The 25,290-nt window shown below is 40.1% G+C and overlaps 1 protein-coding gene across 2 annotated transcripts; it reads right to left on the reverse strand.

Moving 5' to 3' along the window:
- On the reverse strand, positions 1 to 25,290 carry HRH4 (histamine receptor H4). Of its 2 annotated transcripts, none has more exons than XM_044243252.1 (3): positions 24,982 to 25,290; positions 7,454 to 7,617; positions 1 to 1,749 (listed from the first exon to the last, which is right to left on the reverse strand). In XM_044243252.1, the coding sequence occupies exons 2-3, from the start codon at positions 7,613 to 7,615 to the stop codon at positions 919 to 921; spliced, it is 993 nt and encodes a 330-aa protein (XP_044099187.1). In that variant the 5' UTR covers positions 7,616 to 7,617; positions 24,982 to 25,290; the 3' UTR covers positions 1 to 918. The 2 variants fall into 2 exon arrangements, with proteins under 2 accessions (XP_044099187.1, XP_044099186.1); XM_044243251.1 differs by lacking the exon at positions 24,982 to 25,290 and adding an exon at positions 15,129 to 15,324.

Genomic DNA, 25,290 nt, shown 5'->3' on the forward strand with positions numbered 1-25,290 from the left:
TAAAAACAGAAGTATATTTTATTAATAATTATTGACATCCACTAGTCCTGTGAATGTTATACCAGGTACATCAGGTTTAAGCACACAGTCCTTTTGTTAATCTCTTAGCCTTTCCCTTTCTTCCATATTTTCTCACAGAGGTTTTAGCCAACATGAAATTTGGAAGAAAAGGGCAGGAAGGAAAGAAGGAAAGTCATCCTTTCAACCAGATGGTGAGCTTGTCTGTAACTTACTTCTCAGCCTGTGTTTGCTGGGCCTCCCAGATAATGGCACAAAGGACATCTAAGAGCTACAACTACCTACTCTTCCCTCCCCACACTTCCTTCTTTTCTGGGATCAGGAACATAGAGTCTGGAAGTACACATGCCTTCCACTTTTCCATCTGGGCCCACCCTCGCTCCCTGCCTCTCAACTCAAGCCCCAACACACCTGCCCACTGATCATAGCAGAGTTGCCCACCTCCAACAAAAAGGGAATATAGCCCCCTTTTCTATTGCATATCTTAGGTAAAACATCTTCAAAACTTGAGAATTCTTCATCACTATAAAATAAAAAGGGAAATTCACTTAGGCTATAGCAAACCCTGAATGTAGAAAGAAAACAAGAACTCTTAATTTTCACCATCAGTGCTATATCGAGATCTAAAAGACAAAGAGGAGGCAATGAGAAAGAAAGGTACAGTGATTTGTGGCTATGAGTTTACAAAAACATTGTCATCTAAATCTAACTGTACTATTATTCACCAGGATCATTTTCCCTTGACTTCCAGGCTCCAATCTTTTTTTTTTTTTTTTTAAGTTTTCAAGTGTTACAATTTTATGGACTTTCCTAGTAGAGTGGAAAGAGCAAAATGAAAGTCACATCAAATTCATGCAGGTGAGATTAAGACTAAAATTTTTATAAAGGATAAAATTACCTTTAAGAGGACATTGACCGAGTCTGTGATGATATGGACTGCTTTTTCATAGGAAATAGTTTCAAGAAAGCCTTCTGGAAATGCTTATGACACAAGGGATACAGAAAAGGATTGACAAAGGAATTGAGCCATTGAAGCCAAAATGTGATTTCATACCCAACTATGTGAGGACGCTGGTGTAGTGGGTAAATTGAACGAATGATTGTAAACAGTGAATAGGGAGCCCAACAAATGGCAAAAACGCCTAAGAGAATGGACAGTGACTTGGCTAATTTCCTGGCTCTGAGCAGTTCAATATGTTCCCTTTGGTGAGGACAGAGTGAATCAGAATGGGTGAGGGAAGCCATTTTGGAAGCAATTATACTGCTATTCATCTGGGCTCTTAAAGAAAACAAGAGGCTGCTCTTTCTTTCATGTCTTTTCAGAGGAGCAGACGGTGCTGTTTCCTTCGGTTCCGGAAGAGATGTTCTTCGAAACAGTCTACCCGTGAGTGAGGACCCACAGTTACTGGGAGAGACAGGAGAAGTAAGTGTGGGCTGGCTTTGCCATCGACTGAGATTGCTACGTTTCCACAGGCTCCAGTAAATGTACACGTTGAAATAGGCCACGGCAAAGACTGGGACCAGGAATTCAAAGAATGACGAGATGGCGAGGATGTACCATAGGGTAAAGAATCCAGGTTCACAATCCTTCTCCAAGATCCTCAAGCTGGAATTCTTCCAAGACTCTGAAATTAGAATTATTGGCCCATGCACTAAGAAGGCCAGCACCCAGACAGCCACCATCAGAGCCACGATCTTCAAGTTCCCGGTGTGCTGAGCTCTGTAAGATACCTAAAAGACACCAAATAAATTGTTTCAATATAATGAACATGTATTGGTTGCAGAAGGCCTGTCATAGGCCTTCAGGAGTTTCAGGGCTATGCAAGAGGTAGTCAAGCTCCCTGGCCCTGGGTAACATGATATGGGCCAGGAGAGAGGGTTTAGTTCCAGAGGCAAACTTTCTTAGGGACCTTCCAGAGGAAATCTGTAACCCTCAAGATTAAGCCTCTGAAATTCTAGAAAACGTTAAGATCAATATCTAAAATAAAAACGTGATGTTTGGGGCACCTGGGTGGCTCAGTGGATTAAGCTTCTGCCTTTGTCTCAGGTCATGATCTCAGGGTCCTGGGATTGAGCCCCGCATCGGGCTCTCTGCTAAGCAGGGAGCCTGCTTCCCCCTCTATCTCTGCCTGCTGCTCTTTCTACTTGTGATCTCTCTCTCTCTCTCTGTGTCAAATAAATAAAATCTTTTTAAAAGTAACAAATAAAAAAATAAAATATGATGTTTCCAACTCCGTAGACACTAAAGTGAACGGACAAACTACTGAAACTATGTGCCCCCTTTCACAGTGTTTCACAATCTGCCAGCTGGGTCACAAGCAGCATTTTTATTTTAATGAAAGAGAGCACTCAGTGTCAGAATGCCTCACGATTGCGAGGGTCTGTATTGTTTGATGATGCTTTGGTTTGGGGAATGTAGACCTACAGAGAGAGAGAGAAGCATGTGTACCGAACCCCAGTATCAAATGCGTTTCTCCCAGTGGTCACAGTCAAGACTGAAAGCCACTGGCTTTTTTGATTCTAATATTCAGGAAGAATCTACTCTCTAGTTTATCCTCAGACGTCAAGGTGGTGTCAAGGAGAGAGAATTCTTACATCACCCCCAAGAAGGTGACCCCACCCCAAAAAAAGTCTAAACCTACTATAGAGACATAGTGTAATATGACTGAGCATTACCAAATCATTTCCTTCTATAAACATTTCCACTCAGCAAAAATGGTGCCAAAGCTGTGCTGGCCAACCACTTTGAGAGACACGACCAAGGCAAGCACCAAGGTCTTTTTTTAAAAGGTAGAGAATGTTTTAGATCTGCTTGGTCACAAAGACTGACTTCTATAAGGGAAAATGAGATTCTATGAGTAAGGATTGCTCTGTTCTCAGGACCCATGATCTTTGATAGATCTTGATATCTTCAAAAATATCTTCTATAAGAAACCTAGAAGTTTGGGGCACCTGAGTGGCTCAGTCCTTAAGCTTCTGCCTTCAGCTCAGGTCATGATCCCAGGGTCCTGGGATCGAGCCCCACATCAGGCTCCTTGCTCAGCAGGAAGCCTGCTTCTCCCTCTCCCTCTGCTGCTCCCCTGCTTGTGTTCCCTCTCTTGCTGTGTCTCTGTCAATTACATAAATAAAATATTTTTTAAAAAAGGAAGAAATCTAGAAGTTCATCCACCCTACATGAGGGATAAACACACAAACCAAGACTTTTTTTAAGGGGACCTGGGACAGACAACCTTCCTGACTTCTTTTAGATCAGGAAGTATCCTTCCAGCTCCTATGTTCCATATTTCTTTGATTTCCTCACTTAAGGGAAAGGAAATGATTTCCTCATGAAACTGGAACATGCCTCTCTTTCCCCCACTGTTCATGTACTATTTTCTCTGTGAGTTCCTAATCTCGTGCTACAGTGTTTTCTCATTTTTATGAAAAAGGCATAACAGTGCCCAGCATTGTCTGTCTGTGATGGATTGTGCAGGCTGGGAAGGGCTCACACCCAGCTGGCTGGAGGTAAGAGGAAGCAGTCTTTAAAAAAAAAAAAAGTTATTTTTAAAAACTGCAGGGAAGTGGTTTTTTTTTTTTTCCAAATTACTGATATTTCTGAGGCTAAGCTAAAATGCATATGGTGCTGACCACAAGTTCCCAAGTACAATACGCTTTTTTGCCTTCTGCTTCTCATGCCACTAATTAATACATCTCTTGCACTAAATCTAATGATTATGAAGATGGTAACAATACCCAGATGGTCATAAAACTGCATTTAGTTTTTTAATTGCTCTGTTCAGCCTTTGTAATGGTGTGATGCAATATGCTGGAAAGCGATCTCTTTTCTATTATGCATAAGGTCAAATGGGATAATGGACATCTAAGGGAATTGAAAAGATGATGCCCACCTCTTCATCTCTGGGTAGCATTTTTGAAAAAGAGCTCAAACATTGCTTGAATCCAGGCCCCAGCCAGTTGGAGTGGCCTTCCTGACATCAATCAGTGGCCCAGTCCTCCACCCATGACAGAAAATGTTCGTTATTCAGGAGATTGCCTCTTATCCTGCTTCCTTTCCTGCCCCAGTAAGATATCCAAACACTCTGTCAATCAGGTTTCTTTTATAAGGCAGAGTAGCCCCCAGGACTTGCTGAAGTTAATGAGTTGGCATTGCACGGCCATCCCAAGTGCCTGTTGCAGGTTGAATTGTGTCCTCCAAAGAGAGAGGTTGAAGTCGTAAGACCTGGTACCTGTGGGCATGACTTCATTTGCCAACAGGTTCTTTGCAGACATGATCACATTAAGATAAGGTCCTAATTCAATTAGGGTGAGCCCTAATCCGGTATGACTGGTGTCCTTATAAGAAAGACACAGACACACAAGGAGAATACCATTTGTCAATGGATGCAGAGACTAAAGTGACACATCTACAAGCCAACAACCATGAAGGAATGCCAAGGATGGCTGGTAATATTAGAAGCTAAGAGAAAGGCATGTAACAGGCAGGCCTAGAGGCCTCAGAGAGAGCACTGCCCTGCCTCCACCTTGATTTGGGACCTTGGGTCTCCAAACATGAAATGCATTCCAGAGAAGAAGTTTCTGTGGTCTTAAGCCACCTGATGTGCAGTACTTAACTGCAGTAGTCCTAGGAAACTAGCGAGTCCCCAGCAACCATATTTTCCATGGTCTCGATTTTACTCTCAAGCTTCCTTCTTCATCTTCAGGTCAAAAAAAAAAAGAAAGAAAGAAAGCACTCTCTCCACTCACTGCCTTAATTCTGCATACATTTGAATTCCTACTCCTTCCAACTACACTATTCTTCCCCCACCCACTCCTGTTTCAGCCCCACGGAAATCTGCCCCTCCAGAGAATGGGTCTGATAATGGTAATCATGCACTGCCATCTGCATAGGGCCTACCTTTTCCATATTACGGTCAGATTTCCATTTCCCAGGCCCAGCCCATGACTCTGCCTTATCATACGGTCTCCTCCACTTCGAACTACAGCAAGAGCTCAGCTTCGCCACAACCACTTCCTCCGAGCTTCAGCGGTGTTTGAGGGATTCCTGGCTCACACTGCTGCATTTCAACTCTTCACCAGCAGAGGCACAAGAGCTCCCTGAGCGCCCCCTGCAGCCACCATGCACTGGGGTGTGGGGCTCTTGCTGGTCACTTAACTCCATGCTGTGTACTAAGGATCTTGGTTCCAGCCAAGCCAGCCCTCACCAAATTTATAGGCTGTGTGGCCAGGGGGGAATCCTCAGGTCAAGACTAGGAAACAAACCCACTCGTTTTTCTCTGTGGACATCAGTCCTCATGTCTTTGTGACTTCTACACACTTTTCTAACTGTACAAACTGTCCCTTACCTTTGCATCCACCTGAGATAGACCCAAGGGCTCGGATATCCAGCAAAGGGATGTCCTATAAGGAACATCCAGTGAAGACTAAAAAGAAATACTAACCCAGAAAATAAAAGGAAATGCTTCAGCACAAATGGGAAAGGTTATGAATTAGAGCACTCTTTTTCGAACATTTTGACGGACTCGAACTAAGAAATACGTTTTATATTATCACTAAGTTCTCAGACAGAAGTACTCATAAAAAATATATTTATTATGCACAAGATACTCTTTATATTTTATACTCTATTTTTATTCTGTTTATGGTTTTTTTCTGTATTTTTCCACTGGAAAAAAAAAAGTGGTCACAACCCACCGAACTGACTTCATGCCTCAATAATGGGTCACAAGTTGCAATTTGAAAACCATGAGCTTATAGGCATCTGAACTGTTCATCCAAGCTCATCACCGCTCTCTCTGTAGTTTATCTAGTACCAACTGCAGCGGACTCTGGTGTCAATGATGTACCCAAGGCCAAGGGTCTGGATGTCCCAACACATTCATTCTCCCCTTCTTCCTGACAATATGGCAGCTCAGCTAGAAACCACATTTCCCAGGCTTGTTGCAAGGAGATGGGAGACCATGTGACTAAATGTCACCGATAAACTGTGAGTGGAAATGATTGTATGATTCTGCACTACTTGGTTAAAAGAAAATCCCTTGCCCTGGACTTCAGCCTTTTCCCCATCCTTTCTAGATCCTGGAGTGACAGCAACCTAACCTTGAACATGAGGAGAATAACGACCTAGTGCAAGGGTCAGCAAACTACTGTTCATGAAACAAATATGGCCCACCACATGTTTGGATAAATAAATTTTTATTGGAACACAATGAATGAATCATTTTTTTTAACATATTATGTATGGCTGTTTTTGTGTCATAATGGAAGATTTGAGCAGTTGCTATGGAGACCATATGTCCCTTTATAGCAAAAGTTTGCTGAGCCCTGCCCTAGAAGGTTCAGAGTCACCCTGTTAACCTAGGTCCCTGGATGAGTTCCTGAAGCCAAGGCTTTCCTGGAATGTTCTGTGAGAGAAAAATAAATTTCTCTCTTGTTTGAGCCTCATCTTTGTCCCTACCGTTGATCCTTGCCTTGTGCAATATACCCTCCCAACCTTGTCTGCTACAAGCTGCACAGCCCTCCCAAGTCACCATCCTCTCAACACCTCCAACACCACACCTAGTCCACTGTACCAAACCCACCTGTTTCTGGATCCTTCTCCACATGAGCCTATTATGCTCCTCAAAAGTAGAGACTAAGGTTTCATTTCTATATCCTAGCATTTAGCAAAATCCCTTGCACACAGTCATATCCCCCAGAGATGTGGGTCCTGGGACCCAAGAGTGAAGGAGGTTTCCCTTCTAGGCCTCAAAGACTTCAGATTACTGCCCCATATTTCTATACCCCTGACACCCTCTGTCTCTACTTGCATCTGCCTTATTTTTCCCCTTGTTCTATTGCTTATAAAGTTAGCTTGCTTAAGAACTGTCACTAACTTGTTGACGAGCCTATTCCAAATCTTGGATTAGTAAGGATTTTCTTGGCATGGCTCCTACACTGGCACTGGGATTTGACCTCCCAGGCTGGTCCCACTATCTAAACGATAGCTTCTCTGTATACTGTTTTTTTCCTTTGGCCATTCGAGATTGATTTTCTCAAGACATTCAAAAGTCTGGGCATCTTTCTACTCACCCATCAGGAAAATATTCAGGTCTTAGTTTGTGTAAGGAATGGACTTGATAAATCTACTGGGACTCCTACGTCTATCCAATCCACTGTGGACTCAGTATACCGCTTCCAACAACTTTTCTTGGGTTTTCTCTGATGGCCTTCCCATACTAGCAGCACAAAGGGGAGTGAGTGACTTAGCCAAATCACACACAGAAATTGTTCACTAAGGACCAATGAAAACTTAGCGCCAAATAACAGAAGGATTATCAGGCTCCTCTAAGGTTTGCCAACTAAACAAAAAATTACATTTAAAACAATTTCTGCTTGGGGACCCAAAATGTACAAGTATGTCCTCTTCTAAAGAAGGTAAATGAATGTTTGGACTTACAGCATTCGAGACTGACTGGTATCGATCATAGCTGATGAGAACAATGTTATACACAGACGCTGTACACAAAAGGTAGTCAACAATGAGCCAAAAAGTACAGAGTCTACTTCCAAACTCCCAATCAAACAGCGTGTGAGGGATGTACAAAGGAATGGAGATCATACCTGTATAGGGGAAAAAAAAATAAGGTCAAAAAAAAGCGCATATCAATAAATACAGAGAGACATAGGCATACAACGCAATGACATATCTGAATTGACCAAAAGGGGGTTGATTATAATTTAGAAATTCAGGGTGTTTCATTAGCAAAACTCAGGACTGATTTCCTACACATTCTTTAAATACCATTCTTACAATGGCTGTCATTAAGTATCATACGTTTCCTTATTACTTTCCAAATTAGGCTCAGGCCCCTACCTACATTTTCAGCCATATAGAGAACAAGTTATCCTTTTTTTTTTTTCTTTCTTTCTTTTTATTTAAATTCAATTAGCCTACATATAATGTGTCATTATTTTTTCATGTAGGGTTCAATGATTCATTAGTTGCATATGACACCAAGTGCACAACACATCACGTGCCCTCCTTAATACCCATCACCCGGTTACCCCGTCCCCCGACCCTCCTCCCTTCTGCAACCCTCAGTTTGTTTCCCCCAGTCAAGAGTCTCTCATGGTTTGTCTCCCTCTCTGATTACTTCCCATTCAGTTTTCCCTCTCTTTCTCTATGATCCTCTGCACTATTCCTTACACTCCACATATGAGTGAAAACATATGATAATTTTCTTTCCCTGATCGAACAAGTCACCTTTATGTTCATAATCCAACCCAGACAGGATGGGCCAGCCTTCCCCCAAACACAGCCCACAGTTTCACATGTCCTTTGCCAATAGCATTCTTTCTTCCTGGAATGGCCTCCTCTCTTCTACTGAGAAGTCTAATTACTTCCTCCTCATTCTTCTTTCACTTCACAAAAAGGACTTCTCTTTGTCATCTTTCTTGGAACTTCCTCGGCAGAAGTGACCCCTCTGTCATCTGCATGGTGCTGACACTTTGCTCTTCCCTCCCTCTCTCATGTACAAACACTTTCTTTTTTTTTTTTTATTTTTTTTTAATTTCTTTTCAGTGTTCCAGCATTCATTGTTTATGCACCACACCCCGTGCTCCATGCAATCGGTGCCCTCCGTAATACCCACCACCAGGCTCACGCAACCTCCACCCCACGTCCCCTCCAAAACCCTCAGTTTGTTTCTCAGAGTTCACAGTCTCTCATGGTTCGCCTCCCCCTCCGAGTTCCCCCAACTCACTTTTCCTCTCCATCTCCCCATGTCCTCCGTGTTATTCCTTATGCTCCACAAGTAAGTGAAACCATATGATAATTGACTCTCTCTGCTTGATTATTTCACTCAGCATAATCTCTTCCAGTCCTGTCCATGTTGATATAAACGCTGGGTATTCATCCTTTCTGGTGGCTGAGTAATATTCTATTGTATATATGGACCACATCTTCTTTATCCATTCATCCATTGAAATGCATCTTGATTCTCCCACAATTTGGTGATTGTGGCCATTGCTGCTATGAACATTGGGTACAGATGGCCCTTCTTTTCACTAAATCTGTATCTTTGGGGTAAATGCCCAGTAGTACAATTGCAGGGGCATAGGGTAGCTCTATTTTTAATTTCTTAAGGAATTTCCACACTGTTTTCCAAAGTGGCTGCATCATCACTAGCCATCAGGGAGATACAAACACATTCTACTTTGCCTTTCTTTCATCTTTTCACTTGTTTCTCCTGAGGGTTAGAACCAGGTTGCAAGTTGATCTTTGTATTTTTCACAACATTGAGAGTTGACCAGTGGCTCCCACATTTAGCTTAAATAAATTAGTAACAGCTGATATGTATTATGAAGTTACCACATGCCACACACTGTGCTCTGTCTGCTGCATGTATCATCTCATTTAATGTTCATAGACACTGTCTGAGATAGAAACCATGCTGACTTGGGGCACCTGGGTGGCTCAGTGGGTTAAGCCTCTCCCCTCGGCTCAGGGCATGATCTCAGGGTCCTAGGATCGAGCCCCACATGGGGCTCTCTGCTCAGCGGGGAGCCTGCTTCTCCCTCACTCTCTGCCTGCCTCTCTGCCTGCGTGTTATCTATCTCTCTCTCTCTCTCTCTCAAATAAATAAATAAATAATCTTTAAAAAAAAAAAGAAAGAAAGAAAGAAAGAAACCATGCTGACTTAGCCGATGAAGAACCTATAGCTCAAGATGGAGATGTAATTGCCCAAGGTCCACTCAGCTAGTAAGTGGAAGATTGGCTTTATTTTTTTAAGATTTTATTTATTTATTTGACAGAGATCATGACCTGAGCGGAAGGCAGAGGCTTTAACCCACTAAGTTACCCAGGCTTTGAAACCTCGTTGACTTTGAAACCAGGCAGTGTGATTTCGGGACTCCTGACTTGAACCACTACCTTTTACTGAGTGAACAGGTATGCAAATGGTTGGGCTCCTCTAGCTTCGCTCGAGTTTTTCATTGTATTAACTTTTCAGACAGGTGACACTGCTCACTGAGTATGTAACCTATTAAGAGGAAGCTCAGTGAGAATTTTCCTATTTTCTCAGGCACTTGGCAAGATTTCCTGTTTTCCTACGAAAATCAAGTTAGCCTCTCTTGAAGAACAGTAGTAAAAGCAAAAGAAAGGAGAAGGAAACCCTGAATTCTCCCAAAACCAGATGATCCGAGGATATAACCAGTGGGGTGTGGTTTCAGCACCAGTGAACAGGAACACGGAATTGAGTGTTCTCTACCTAAGTTCACATACAGGCATCATCGAGATGGAAGAGTTGTGTGGTCAGTTCTTATATGTAGTTCAAATTGCCTGCTGGTTTCACGTTTGGATTATATTTTTAATGATAACCAAGTTTCCTTATGGGGACTTCCATCTCAAAGAGGCGCCTGTGTGCTTGCGCATGCATGAACACACCTGTGATATAAAATAGGTATAAACAGATAAGATAAAGTACCTGAGATAAATCAAAGTATCTTCAAAACAGAGATGTGTAGCATGTTTTGGCCCAGAGTTGTGGCTTCCATCTGAGATTTCCAACATGAGTGTTACACACACACACACACACACACACACATGCATGCACGCACACACTCATCCCTGGACACATCTCACAGCCTCATTTCCTCCACAGAATGACAAAAGGCTCAAGGCCAGTAGTCATCTGCATTACAGACACCACAGTCTATTTAAACATTAAAGATTGGGGGTGAGTTCAACAATCTTGTCCACACATTTTCTGAATTAGATGAAGGAGGAAGGGTGTGTCTGGGTGTGTTCAAATCTTTAGTGGCTGCTTCACAGAGCAGTTTAAAACAGGCTGTAGTCCTATTCCTTCAATGTGTTTTTTTTCCTCAGGATTTTATTTCTTTATCTGAGGGGTGGGGGGTGGGTCAGCAGATGCCCGGCTGCGCAGGGAACCCCATGCGGGCCCAGGGATGCCAACCTGAGCAGAAGGCACACGTCACCACCACTTCACCAAGTGAGCCACCCAGGCACCCCCACCACCACCACCATTCCTTTGGCTTTACTGGAACTGTAAACTGGCTTTGCTGTCACCTCATGTTCTACATGATGTTTAGCACAAATATCACGCTCAGCTCTTCTGTCTTGCTGAGTGGAAATGTTTGTGGCTTATTCCAAAGGAATTGCAAAAACTGAATCAGAAATATTCTAGGATACACCCACTCTGCAATGTTTCCATAACTTCCACTCTGGAATCAGGCTTCTGGGTCAAACGGACTTGAGAAGTGAAACTAAGAGCTAGTTTCTTGAAAAGAGCAATAGGCCTTGGGCATGACAGAGTAAGGGGGTTGGGAGTGGAGAGTAAAAGAAAACAAACTGTAGTAAGAGAAGGCAGTGAAGAAATAAGAACAAGGAGGTAAAGGAACAGGGGGAGGAGAAAAGACCTGTGGGTCGGGGAGGAGGGAAGCCTGTGAGAACCCAGGCCACTTGCTCACCCCAGCCTATACCCCACCCCTACCCCGTCACCATTCCTGTCTCACTTCCCACTACTCTCTCTGCCCGGCCTCAAATACACCACACATACACCCCTCAGATCGTCGCACTTTCCTCAGCATGAAATGCCCTTCCCTCAGAGAGCTTCTTCTAGTCACTCTGATGTGTCCTGACCAATGAGCCCTACCCCTAACATTTAAATGGCAACCTCCCTCTCCAGCACCCTTTCTTTCCCTCATCCCTGCTGTTTTTCTCACTAGCAATGACTACCCTCTAAAATACTATGTAATTGTATTCACTTGTTTATATTTATCATGTTTCTCCCCACTTCCCCTCTGCCAAGTAGAAATAGAAGCACCATCCCCACCACCTCAAAGAGTGCCTGCTTCAAAACAAACCAATATTGGATGAATGAATAGATGAGAATGGGAAAGCCCAGTTTGCTTGAAAATTATCACCAATCTGGTATTACCCCTTCTTTCCAAAGCCAGCTAAGAAGCTACATCTTCCACAGGAAAATGACAATCAAAAGTTGGAGGGAGCTAAAAGCCCCAGTGAATTCTTTGGGCCAAGAGTGGAATGTGTGGATAATGGTGAATGCATAGAGGGTGTTATGGACTGAATGTTCATGTCCCCCCAAAATTCATATGTTGAAGCTCTACCACCCAGGATGGCTGCACTTGGAGATAGGGCATACAAGGAGATAAAGTTAAATGGGTCATTGGGATGGAGCCCTAGCCCAACAGGATTAGTGTCCTTATAAGAAGAAACACTGGAGAGCTAGCTTGCTCACTCCATACACACTCAGAGGAAAGGCCAGAGGACAACATATGGAGAAGGAAGCCACCTACAAATCAGGAAGAGAGTCCTCACCAGGAACCAAATCTGCTGGCACCTTGATCTGGGACTTCTCAGCCTCCAGAACCATGAGAAAGTCAATTGCTGTTAAGTCATGGTATTTTGTTACGGCAGCCCAAGCTAACATTAGTCATATGATACCAATTTTATAGATATCCATATATATCTTTTTTTCCCTGGAATAGTGTGCAGATGAGATATATTTATATCAATGTAGCTGGTACTGGAATTTTTCCTCAATATATCTTTGCTTCCCAACACTACATTCAGCCTGGGATGTTACTCATGTGCCACAAATTTTTGATTTTTGATTAGAGGCCAGTTCTAAAACCTGTGAGAAGAGGGCATTCATCCCAAAGTCCACATAATACCTAGCACATGCCACGTTCTGGGCCACTGCCACATGCTTCTGGAGCTCGCAATCTCCTGACCAAAAATATGAAGAAATGCTGCCTTGTAACTACAGAGAAACCCTCATGACTTCTGCCCTGGCCCAGCACTACTGTCACAAGCCTACAGGCTCAGAGCCAAAAAGCCCACTTCTGAGCATGGCTAAGGAAAGAGAAGAGCCTCAACACAAAACTCTGAACTTGTTTTAGAAAGTTCTCAGAGGCTGCCCTAATTCTAAGAGCATCGTGGCAAATACTGTTAAGTAAGTTTACGTCTGGATGAAGCTGGCAGGGGGCATGGGAAATGCGAAGGATGAAGTGATTCTGGCTTGTGTCTGATTGCTCTCATCAGCAGCAAAGCCATTTATTTTTCCATCCACATGCCAATGGTGGGGGCCCCCCAGAACCACTGGATAACCACATCTGCAGGGACATTTCTCCAACACCCACCACATCTTCATACTGTGGTGCCCAAATCCAAGTAGGTAGGGCTGTCCTAGTCCTTCCACTGGGCCACAAAAGGAAATGCTCTGTTCTTATCTAATACCATCTTTGTTCAAATTCTTCAGGCCTCAGGCTCTTCCCGTTGGGTAGCGTTGTACCCCATCCCTTCCTACCACCACTCCCTTTGAGTTAGTCAAAACACATAATCGACGGTAAGTGCTAAGTATTATCTAAAAGTTATACAGTTCTGTGAAGAAGGCAAAGAGAGATAAATATATTTAGAGCAGAATATTCTCTCTGTTCGCATAAATAGAGTCATATAGTTATGTCTATTTCTGTGATTGTAGAGAATGATGTAGAAGGATCTACCTCAAGTGGTTAATGTGAGTTACCTGGAGGGTCAGAATTGAGGAGAGGAATGGGGAGATTGTTGCCTTTTTTCAATACTTCTATTTTGGTTCTCCAACTTCATCTCTAACTCAGTCATATCTGTGCTATGACTCCTAAACCCATCTCTCCAGCTAGAAGGTTCCTCCAGAAAGTTTATCAGCACAATACCAGAAGTATCCACTGCCCTCCCAAATGCCCCCATTCCTATTAATTGTGCCATATTTTTCTTGTAGCCAGAAATTAATCTTTATTTCATTTTTCTCTTTCTCCTGCCCAACCCCATCTTTGAGCTCCACCTCCCTCCCCAACTTCCTTTCCACCCTCCCCACAGTAGCTCGGAGCCTTAACATATGACTTGGGCCTAGACTGCTGTAGGAATGTTTTTGAAGCCAAGCTGCCACCTGCTCCAGCTTCTCCCATCTGCTACGTGTCTGCTAATCCCTCTAAGGTGAAGCTTCAAGCCATCAGATCTCTCACCTGCTTTAAAAATCCAGATCTCCCCATTACCTGTTGAGCAACTGCCAGTCCAGACACACTAGTATTCAAGAGTCTTCATTACATAGATTCCAACTACTCCAACTTCATCCCCTACTGATCTCATACAGCCAGCCTGGGGCTCACACTTAGGAAGATGTACACAATGATTTTCCCACCAGCAGGTCTTTGCTGATTCTTGGAATACTCCTTTTCCATCTCTGCTTTTGGAAGTTCTACCCATCCTTTGAAGTTCATTTCAGATGCTGCTACCCACTAACCAAACAGGCCCTCTCCCTTCTCTGAGTTCCCAATAGCACTTGGAAGGTCTCGTGGTTCTCATGTCATACTCTATACTTTTACAGTCACTTGTGAGTTTCTCTAATCCACCCTCCTACATTGAAACCTTAACCAAAGCAAGAGACTAACGTAGTCTTCCATAAATCTCATTATCTATTCATACTTGGGTACTTAACTGTCCTTACACATGATAGGTAATCTACTACCGTATGTGACCTTGGTCTGAGTTGACACCTATCTGCAGAGAAATCAAAAGGGAAGAGGACTAACACTGTTGAGCAACCCTACATTCCAGGCGATAAAGTAAGTATTTTTTGAGTTTTGTTTCACCGTAAAATAAATGAAAGCATTTATGAAGTTATAGACAATGACAAGTTAAATTATACTAGAAACTCCTATAAAGCAATATCATCAACTGACATTTCTACATATATTTATAAACCTAAACATACAAGGAAAATAATTCCAGAAACATGTAACTCTTGGACTAGAGCAATTTTAGAACTATTCTGGACTTATTTTTATTCTGCAAAAAGCAAACTGTTGTCAAATGAAAACTCTCCTACAAACTTGATTCATACATATATACTCTTCCCCTAAAATGCCATATAGCCTCCCCAGAACTTTAATTTTTAAACTTTACGTTTCTAACATCCCCAAATCTATAAAATCCCTTGAAATAACAAAAGCTTATTAAAAAAAAAAGAAGAAGAAGAAGAAAGCTAGTTTTAAGGTTTTAAAAGTAAATTATAATTAGAAAAGATTATCTGAAATAAAGATATGTAACTTACCAACGAAGAAGTCAGCAATGGCCAAGTTAAGGAAGAAGTAATTACTTCGATGTCTAAGCTTTTTGTCCACCACAAAAGCTAGGATAACCACAGCATTTCCTAGCATTATAGCAAAAGCTAGTAAGCCCATTAAAAATGCTAGAGTAACGCGAGTACTTAGTGGTAAAGTAGTTGCATTCATGCCGTTAGAAGTTAGTATCACATTAAATGATAAAGAAGCTCAATAGAAAAAAAATAAAAATAAAAATAAAAAAAAGAAGCTCAATAGAGCAAATTAATGCAGCAAGACAATTCTGACAAGTCTGTTCTCCAATCCAATACCTAATATATATAGTCTCCTACTCACAACAATATTTTTCAAAATCTAATGCTGATCTCACTGTACTTCCTGATTCTTGATAAGGTAATCTTGTGATAACAGTTTCCCTTTAACTGACACTGAAAAAGTCTTTTCCAGAAGAGAATGAAATATTTTCTTGTACAAATCTGAATATGATTTAGCCACCTCCCCTTAACAGAGCAATATTACATACTATGTGTGAAATATAATTGATTCAGTGTATAGGTAAGAAATGGAGCTCCAATGAGATTTCTTTTTCCAGCTGTTAGAGATCTAGTTCAAGATTCCCTTCTGACCACAAAGGAAGACCATGGGCTGAATTCACCATCCCATCTGACACAAACAAAAGAAACTGGACAGAATATATGTCAAGAATGGTTTTCAAGGCACTGGACATCAGGCAGTGAAGGACAGTGATCCCTGAGAAAAGGTGAGAAAACGAGGTCAGCTCTGCAGTTGTCCCCGCTTACAGTCTTCCGTGAGTTTCCAGGCACAGAGCAGAGAGGGGACATCTAGGAGGAGCCCCTACCAGATTGCCTGCAATGGGGAGATGAAGCTGTGAGTCAGGGAGTACCAGACAGGACTCTGCTACAGAACAGCTATGTAATATGTGTATTTTAACTGCACATGAGCCAGAAGTCTTGTGTGTAAGAGGGTGCTTGTGATTGATTTAAAAATGTAGCTGATAAAAATAAAATACACATTATGTCGAGATTTGACTTAAGGTTGATTGGACTATTTTTCATTCATGGCATGCAAATTAATGAAAGTGATCTTTTTTAAAAACTCCAGATGATTTTCCCCGTTTGTCCCTCTCCTTCATCTTTATTCTTCTTCACTTTCACTCATTATTCATTCACTAACAAAAGGCATTAGGAATTTTTACATTCTTCCAGTTACAAAGTCTCTTTCCAAACTAGCCAGTTTTTATGTTTAGTCAACTTTGAAGGCCTTTCTATTAAAAAAGCCGGGCAACACTAGTTTAATATAATTTCTTAATTCCAGTCTCTAAACTGGAGGCTCTAGAGAGCATTCAGTGTGAAAGGGGAAGGAAAGAAAGGCTGATAGGCTAACGGGGTCTGTGGTAGAAGATAAGGTTCAAAAGTAAACAAGATGACAGTAAGCAGGACAGATAAAATTGTGAAGGGGCACTGAGTGAGCTGGCCCAGAAGGCCAAGAGGATTTATCTTATGGACAGAGAATGGTAATCTGGACTATTATTTTGCAACTTCATGTGGGAAGAGAAAGCAATCCAACAGACTTGGAGAGCTTGCCTTGTGGCCTTAGGTTGTGGGGAACTGCCTTCACAGAAGAAGACTGCCAGGTAGGTAACATTTGAGAAAAAGAAGAATGACAAATCATGTTGGGCTACATTTCATTCTCTTTTTTTTCCCATTTATTTATTTATTTATTTGACAGAGGGATCACAGGTAGGCAGAGAGGCAGGCAGAGAGAGGGGGATGCAGGCTCCCTGCTAAGGGGAGAGCCCGATGTGGGGCTCGATCCCAGGACCCTGAGATCCTGACCTGAGCCAAAAGGCAGAGGCTTAACCCACTGAGCCACCCAGGCACCCCTACATTTCATGCTCTTAACTTGTGTGAACAGAGTGGACTAGGTGTGTAGCTCAGAATTCTACTGTAGATACTCTATTTGAATTTATTTAAATTTAATGGTGTCAATTTGCTATAATTTATGTGGCAAGACGCTTCCTTTTCTATCACTCCTGATGTATGTCTAACTATTCTTTTTTACGTATTTATGGTACTTTAAAAATCCAAGTTCTATAAATAAAAATAAATTAAAAAAAAAATACATCATGGGGCACCTGAATGGCTCATTAAGTGACCAATTCTTGGTTTTGGCCCAGGTTATAATCTCGGGGTCATGAGATCAAGCCCTGTGTCAAACCCCACATCGGGTTCCAAGCAGAGTCTGCTTGGGACTCTGTCTCCTTCTCATTCTGCCCCTATCCCCCTGCTTCTTTGCATGCTCTAGCTTTCTCTGTCTCTCTCAAATAAATAAATAAATCTTTAAAAAAATTAAAAAAATAAATCCTGTCAACTGTCTATTATCAGTAGTCTTCATAGGCATTCAGGTAGAAGTTATTCACAAAGATTGTTTTATATCATGGACTTTAACATTCAAAAAGTCATGATTAAGACCTTTTAATCAAGATTGTTAAACATCTAGAGGCTTTTATATATCAATTAGCAATTTGCTATTAATTAACTTAAATAATTTATTTTATTGGACTGTGACCAGTGATTTGGCATTATTTAGATCTTTTAACTTAATCCATTAATTATGCTTATACAATTAAGAACAGAAATAAATATCACCCTGCCTCATCTAGTGACTGTAAAGACATGTACATATAAGGCAACTGAATGATAAATTACAGATTCATCTTGCGAATGTCAAGAGAGACACAGCAAGAATCTTAACCTTACCCATAGGAACTCTGTACCCAGATTCCCAAAATGTTGCATCTCCTTTAACAAACAAGTGGCTAAAACCATCACCATGCAGAGTTTTTCTAGCAGGTCTGCATTTAGGGATGAAGAGGAAGTAGAAGGACCAGGCTCTTTTCTTCCTGAAGCTATTCTGCATTTTCAACGGGGTGGTCTGCTGTTGAGTTTTAAGACTTCTTCATATATTCTAGATACTAGACCCTTATCGTATACAATTTGCAAATATTTACTCCCATTTGTGTGTTGTTTTTACTTTCTAAATAATGTCCTTTGAAACACACAAGTTTTTAATTTTGATGAATTCCAATTTATTATTTTTAATTGCTTATGCTTTTGGTGTCACATATAAGAAATACTATCTAATCCAAAGTCATGAAGATTTACTAGTATGTTTTCTTCTATAAATTTTATAATTTTAGCTCTTACATTTAGGTCTTTGTTACATTTGAGCTTATTTTCTTTCTTTCTTTCTACCTTTCTTTCTTTCTTAAAAAGCAAGACATGTCAAATATACTTCAAAAAAGGTACCCTGAGGAGCGAGAGCTTGATCCAGTGTGGAGAGACAGACCTCTGGATGAGTCTGTCCTGGTTACTATGGTGTTGCTAGCATAGGTGGCCAATGAGTATTTGTTGAATGACAAAATCCCAAAGAATTTTCATGAATGGAGAGCAAGTTCCACTATTTTTGCCTTGACCCAGAAATTCAGCCCATCAACCAGCTTTGCAGGGTTTTGAGTTTAGTATAAGTGTATTCTGGAGGCTTTGAGCTAATTTTCATATATGGTGTGAGGTAAGGGTGCAACTTCATTGTTTTGCATGCGGATATCAAGTTGTCACTACTTGTTGGAAAGGCTACTTTCTACCCATTGAACTGCCTTGGAATCCTTATAGAAAATCCACTGACCATAAATGTATGGGTTTATTTCTTGATTCTCAACTCTAGTTCATTGATCTTTATGTCTGTTCTTAAGCAAGTACCATAGTCTTCTGTATTTTCTATCCAATTTAACAATATTTTTCTATCTTAAATATCATATAAAGTCTATTTCAAGCTTGTGAAATAGAAATTTAAGGTTTAATATATAAAATCATTTAAATTTAAGACATGAAATCATTAGGGAAGCCAATATTAAAAAGAAAACTCACCAGCACTTAGATCAATATGAAATCACATTTTAGCATTCAAATAATGTAGATTCATTTAAGCTCTCATAAAAATTTTATTAAAAAAGCACAATGGCATAGTTGACAGATGACAGAGCTGAATACAGTCTTAAGTGAAGGATTTCATTTAAAATCTGGTCATTATGATTATATTTAAACAAGTTAGATAACATGCAAACATGGTCTTGGATCTTCTGATTCCACATATAAGGAGCTTAGAATTCACTACTCTACTCTACCCTACTAAATAAAAATCTGAACAGACTGAAAAACCAACTCTTCAGAGGGATGGACACAGGGCAAATGGCTGTCCTCAAGATTGGGAAGACAAACAAGCAAATACACAGAATTACGAGTTATCAGAGCAGGAAGTCTGAAAACAGAAAACACTAAGGAACTAGTGCCAGAGTAAGAAAACCTCAACTGTAATTGACAAATTGCTAGAGGACCAGTGCAGACAACTCAGAGTTAAAATTCCAAGGGGTTCCAGTCAGAGGGAGAGCCCCACAATACTGTGAGATTTATTTCCAAGCATTTGACCAACTTCCCAGGGCAAATATCAGGAAAATCCCCTCATACTTCCAGCAAGGGGAGGGGAAAAGGAACCATTTTGAAAAATGCCAGAGCACTCTGTTCTTAATGAGGCTTGCCCTCAGGGGAAACTAATTAAGCAGAGCTTAACCTGTTGGGGTTAGATCAGAGCCTAACAGTTCTAGGGGAACAGAAACACCCAACTCCATCCCACTCTAGCCATCTTGTCCCACCTAAAGGAAGAGAGTAAGAAATATTTGTGCAGTTCACAGTCCAGAGACATGGGCTTACTAAAAGACTGAGATGTAATCATAGGACTATAGAATGCTTCCCATCTCCTGACATCTCATTCCACATCACTGAAGGCATATTCACAGCAGTTCTTTATCCAATACATCATAACTGGTTATCAAGAAAAAAAATTAGAAGACATACCAAAAGGCAAAAAAACACTTGGAGAGATGGAGCAGGCATCAGAACCAAACATGGCAGGGATGCTAGAATTATCAGATGGGGAATTTAAAACAACTATGATGAATATGCTAAGGGTTCTAATGGATAACATAAGCAGCATGCAAGAACAGATGAACAAACACCAACTTGAAAGGATTTATGCTCCTCTGTGTTCATTGCAGCATTATTTACAATATTGAAGATATGGAAAAAACCTGGGTGTCCACCGATGGAGGAATGATAAAGAAAATGTAGTGTATATACATACATATATGTATATGTATATACATACATACAATGGAACATCATTCAGCCATAAAAAGAATGAAATCTTGCCATTTGTGACACCATGGATGGACCTTGAGGGCATTAAGTTAAGTGAAATAAACCAGACACAAAAAGACAAATAGTAAATGGTCTCACACGTATGTGGAATCTAAAAATTAAAACAATAATAACAATAACAACAACAAAGCACATAGATACAGAGAACAGATAGGTGGCTGCCAGAGGTGGAATGAGAGGGGAGTATAGCCAAAATGGATAAAAGGGGTCAAAAGTTACAATCTTCTAGTTATGTAAGTCATGGGGATGTAATGTACAGCATGGTGACTATATTTAATAATATTTGAAAGTTGCTAAGAGAGTGAATCATGAAAGTTGTCACAAGAAAAAAAGTTATGTAATTACTTATGGTAATATATATTAACTAGACTTACTGTAGTGATCATTTTGCAATATGTACAAATCTCAAAGCATTATGTTGTACACCTGAAACTAACATAATGTTATATGTCATTTATACCCCAGTTTAAAAAAAAAAGAAAAAGAAAAAGAGAATGAAAGAAAAGAACAAATGGTCAATATAAACAGAGAGGTGCAAATCCTAAGAAAGAATAACAACAAGAACAAATGCTAGAGATAAAAAACAAAAAACAAAAAACCACTGTAACAAAAATGAAGAATGCCATTGCTGGGCTTATTAGCAAATTGGAAATAACTGAAAAAAAAAGAATGTTTGAGCTCAAGGGCCTGGAAATAGAATCCTGGAAAACCAAAAAGCAAAAAGAACAAAGACTGAAAGAAAAGAATATCCAAGGACTGTGGGATGACTCCAAATGTGTAACATATGCATAATGAGAATACCAGAAGGTGAAGGCACAGAGAAAGGAACAGAAGAAAATTTGAAACATCAATGACTGAGAATTTCCCCAAATGTCAGACACTAAACCATAGATCCGGGAACCTTAGAGAACACCAAGCTGGATAAATACCCAAAAAACTACACCTAGACATATTATCTCAAACTTACAGAAAATGAAAGATAAAGTCCTGATACAATTTCAGAGGAAAAAAAAAAAACACCTTACCCATAAAAGAACAAAGTCAAGAATTACATGAATGCCAACACATGCCAGCAAGATGAGAGTAGAGTGAAATATTGTTTAAGTGCTGAGAGAAAAATCCAGCAACCCAGAATCCAGCATCCTGCAAAGTTGTCCTTCAAACCTGAAGGAGAAATAGACTTCCTCAGAAAAACAAAAGTTAAGGGAATTTTTGGCTACTAGACCCGCCTTGCAAGAAATGTTAAAAGATTTTTAGAGAGAAAGAAAATACTATTGGTCAGAAACTTGGATCTACATAAGCTAAGGAGAACTTTGAAGAAAGAATAAATGAAGGTAAATTCTTTTATTTTTCTAATTCTTAATTGATCTCACAGATAACTGTTTAAAATAACAATGCCAATAATATATTTGGTTATGTATGCTTATGTAGATATCATATATATGCTTATAGATAAATGAAATGAATGACAGCAATGACACAAGGGACAGAAAGGGGGGAATTAGGATTTTTTTTTGCTATTATAGCATATTCACACTACTTATGGTTACATGAAATAGTACAGTGTTATTTTAAAGTGGACTTGCAGTAGCTGTAAATATATATTGTAAACACAGTTTTAAGACTTCACTCAGTTTCAACAATGTGTCATAGATTCCGTCATCAGTAGATAGGTGCCAAACAGTCATATTAGCAAAGCCAAATTTAGTTTTTTCAGTCCATTCTAATAAAAGCCAAAAGGAAATTCAAATCATTAAGAATCAAAATAAACAAAACCCATGCTTTCTCCAGTTATTTTTTTTCATCCTAATTAGAATATGTGACTAATTTGCAAACTCATAAGCCAAATGAAACAAAATTAAAGTAAAAAATAACTTTTAAAAATTGGCATACACCAATGAAGTTCTGTGATATTCCAGTTTGGAAACGATGGCACCCATCTGTCATCCCTATGTTGAGGGATGGCAAACAAGTGTATTTCAGGCAACTCACAAAAGCCTAGGAATAGGAAGACCAAGGAAACCCTCAGAAAATGAAGAAATTTTAACAGATATATTTATGAGAGTAACAGAATATGCATCTGTGCTAGTGGCTCATTCTGTACCCAATCCATCACCAGATTCTAAATTTGCTTCCTAAATGTCTTTCAAATTCATCTACATAGCTTCATCTCCATTGCCATTATCCTAATCCAAACTACCAGTAACTCTTTTTCACTGCAATGGCTTAAGTTATTCCCATTAATCACTCTTGTTCATTTTCAATCTATTTTCTGCCAAGCAGCTAGAGTTCTTCTCCTAAAAGACAAATCTGATTGTGTCATTCTTCTGCTTAAAACACTTCTGTCTTTTCACATTGCTCTTTTTAAGATCTTATCAGGGTCTACAAGATCTTACCTGACTGACTCATTGTCTACTTCTGTTTCATTTCACAAGATTCTTTCTCTAGCCCACTGGCACTCTGGCATCAAGCAAAAGTTCTCAATAAATTTAAAGTAAAATAATGAACTATAAGCAGTAGGTCCTTCCACCAATGCAATTCTAAGTCACTCATTTCAGCTGGGGATTTTTCTTCTCACACTGATCAGACTCATCCAATGCCTTTAGACAACTTCCATCAGTTACTCCCTCTGGAACTTTCTTCCCTTCCTGCCACATCACCTTACAACAGTTAGAACAAAGCCAAGGCTACCCTACATCATATAGGGTCTTGTAAATTTTTTTAATTGTAGCAAAAGACACATAACTTAAGATTTACTAACTAAACCATTTTTTAAGTGTGCCATTCAGTAGTGGTGAGTATACTTACATTGTGAGACAACCAGTCTCCAGAACTCTTCATCTTGCAGTACTGAAGCTCTACCACACCCATTACCAACAATTTTCCATTTTCCTCTCTTCTCAGTCCCTGGTTACCACCATTCTACTTTCTGTCTCTATGAATTCAATGACCCCAAGTACCTCATGTAAGAAGAATTATACGGTATTTGTCCTTTTGTGACTGGCTTATTTCACTTAGCATAATATCCTCAAGGATGATCCATTCTGTAGCAGTTGTCAGTACTGGCTTCCTTTCTAAGGATAAATAATATCCCACTGAATGTATATAACACATTTTGTGTATCTATTCAACTGCTGATGGACACTTGGTTTGATTTTACCTTTTGGCTTTTGTGAATAATTCTGCTATGAACACAGATGTACAAATATATCTTCAAGACCCTGCTTTCAATTCCTTGGGTTATATACCCAAAATTGGAATTGCTGTTATCATATGGTTATTCTCCATTTAATTTTTGGAGGAATCCCCATACTGTTTTCCCTAGTGACTGTACCACTTTACATTCCTACCAGCAGTGCACAAGGGCTGCAATATCTCCACGCTTTGGCCAACAGTTGTTATTTGGGGTTTTTTCATAGTAGCTATCTTAATAGTTATGATGTGATTTCTCATTATGGTTTTGATTTGCATTTCCCTGAAGATTGATGATGTTGGCATTGGTTCATGTGCCATTTGTATATAGTCTATGGATAAATACCTATTCAAGTACTTTGCCCAATTTTATATTGGGTGTTTTGTTTTTTTTGGGGGGTGGGGGTTGAATTTTAGGAGTTCTCTATATTCTGGATATCAACTCCTTTACCAGGTACATGATTTGCAAATATTTTCTCCCATTCCATGGGTTACCTTTTCACTCTGTTGATTGTGTTCTTTGATGCAAAGAAGTAGTCTGATTTATCTTAGTTTTACTTTCCTTGCCTGTGCTTTTGGTGTCAGATTCAGTGATTCCTATTAGTTTTTAAGCATTGTTACTACAGAATCAGACACAGACAAAACAAAAAAATGGAAAATAGTGGGCCTAAAGGAAGAAAAAGTTTCTCCAAAGAGTCAACATTGATGCCTACTTTAACTATACTATTGTCTTAGTTCTCTAAATGTTTCATAAACCTACAGGCATTTTTCTTTAATATATTCTACAGTCTTACCTCAACAAATTGTTCAGTCCTATATCTGTTTTTGACCACTTAAACCTATTTTTCCATTTTAAATCTAAATTACCCCTTTGCTTTAGGCTGTGCTGCTGTACTTGACTCTACAGAGGAGTTTCTTGTTGAAAAGAAAAATGCTTTTGAGACTTCTGATCCACACCCTTCTACACTTCCCACTCACTGAGACCTACAGTTGAACACAAGCTAGCATTCTTCCTTCCTGCATTCCGCTGCTGGTTTCCTGATTCACTCTCCTGTCTGAGCTCCAAAGAGCATCTCCACTTTGATTTGAGATCATCCCATACCCCTGAGCTCTTGGTGAAGACTCCTTGTAATAAAAAACAGATTAACAAAAGAAAAACAAGCAGAAGTTTATTAATGTTTGTGCCTCGTGTATATGTGGGAGATATCCAGGAAAAATAAATAAAACTCCCAAGATGGTCCAAGCTACTACCTTAAATAGCATCTCCAGCTGAAGACAAAAGGTATTGTGGGGTGGAGGTAATCTACGGGAAGATGAGAGGAGGAAATGATTGGTAAGCAAAGGCTGCCTGCCCTACCTTGCAGATAAGACTCTCAAGTGAAAAAGTTGTATCTGGCAATCACTCTCTTGCTGGTGCATGCTTCATTTCTAATGTAGATTTCCATTACCAAAAGGTAACTTTTACTCAGTTTTCGGATCTTCTGCTATGTCTGCAGTTTCTTGAAATAATCAGCTCAAGATAATCCTGAGGCGGAAGAGGCAGATTTCAGGGTGGCATATTCAGCACCAGTATCATTGATTTCAGACTGATCTGATTTCTCTGCTTTTAGAAGAAACATGCCGACCTTCATCTAGCAAGCTCCTGCGATGTGAGAAACTTTAGACT

Source organism: Neovison vison, chromosome 3 (assembly GCF_020171115.1).
Source record: "Neovison vison isolate M4711 chromosome 3, ASM_NN_V1, whole genome shotgun sequence".
NCBI classification, from domain to species: domain Eukaryota; kingdom Metazoa; phylum Chordata; class Mammalia; order Carnivora; family Mustelidae; genus Neogale; species Neogale vison.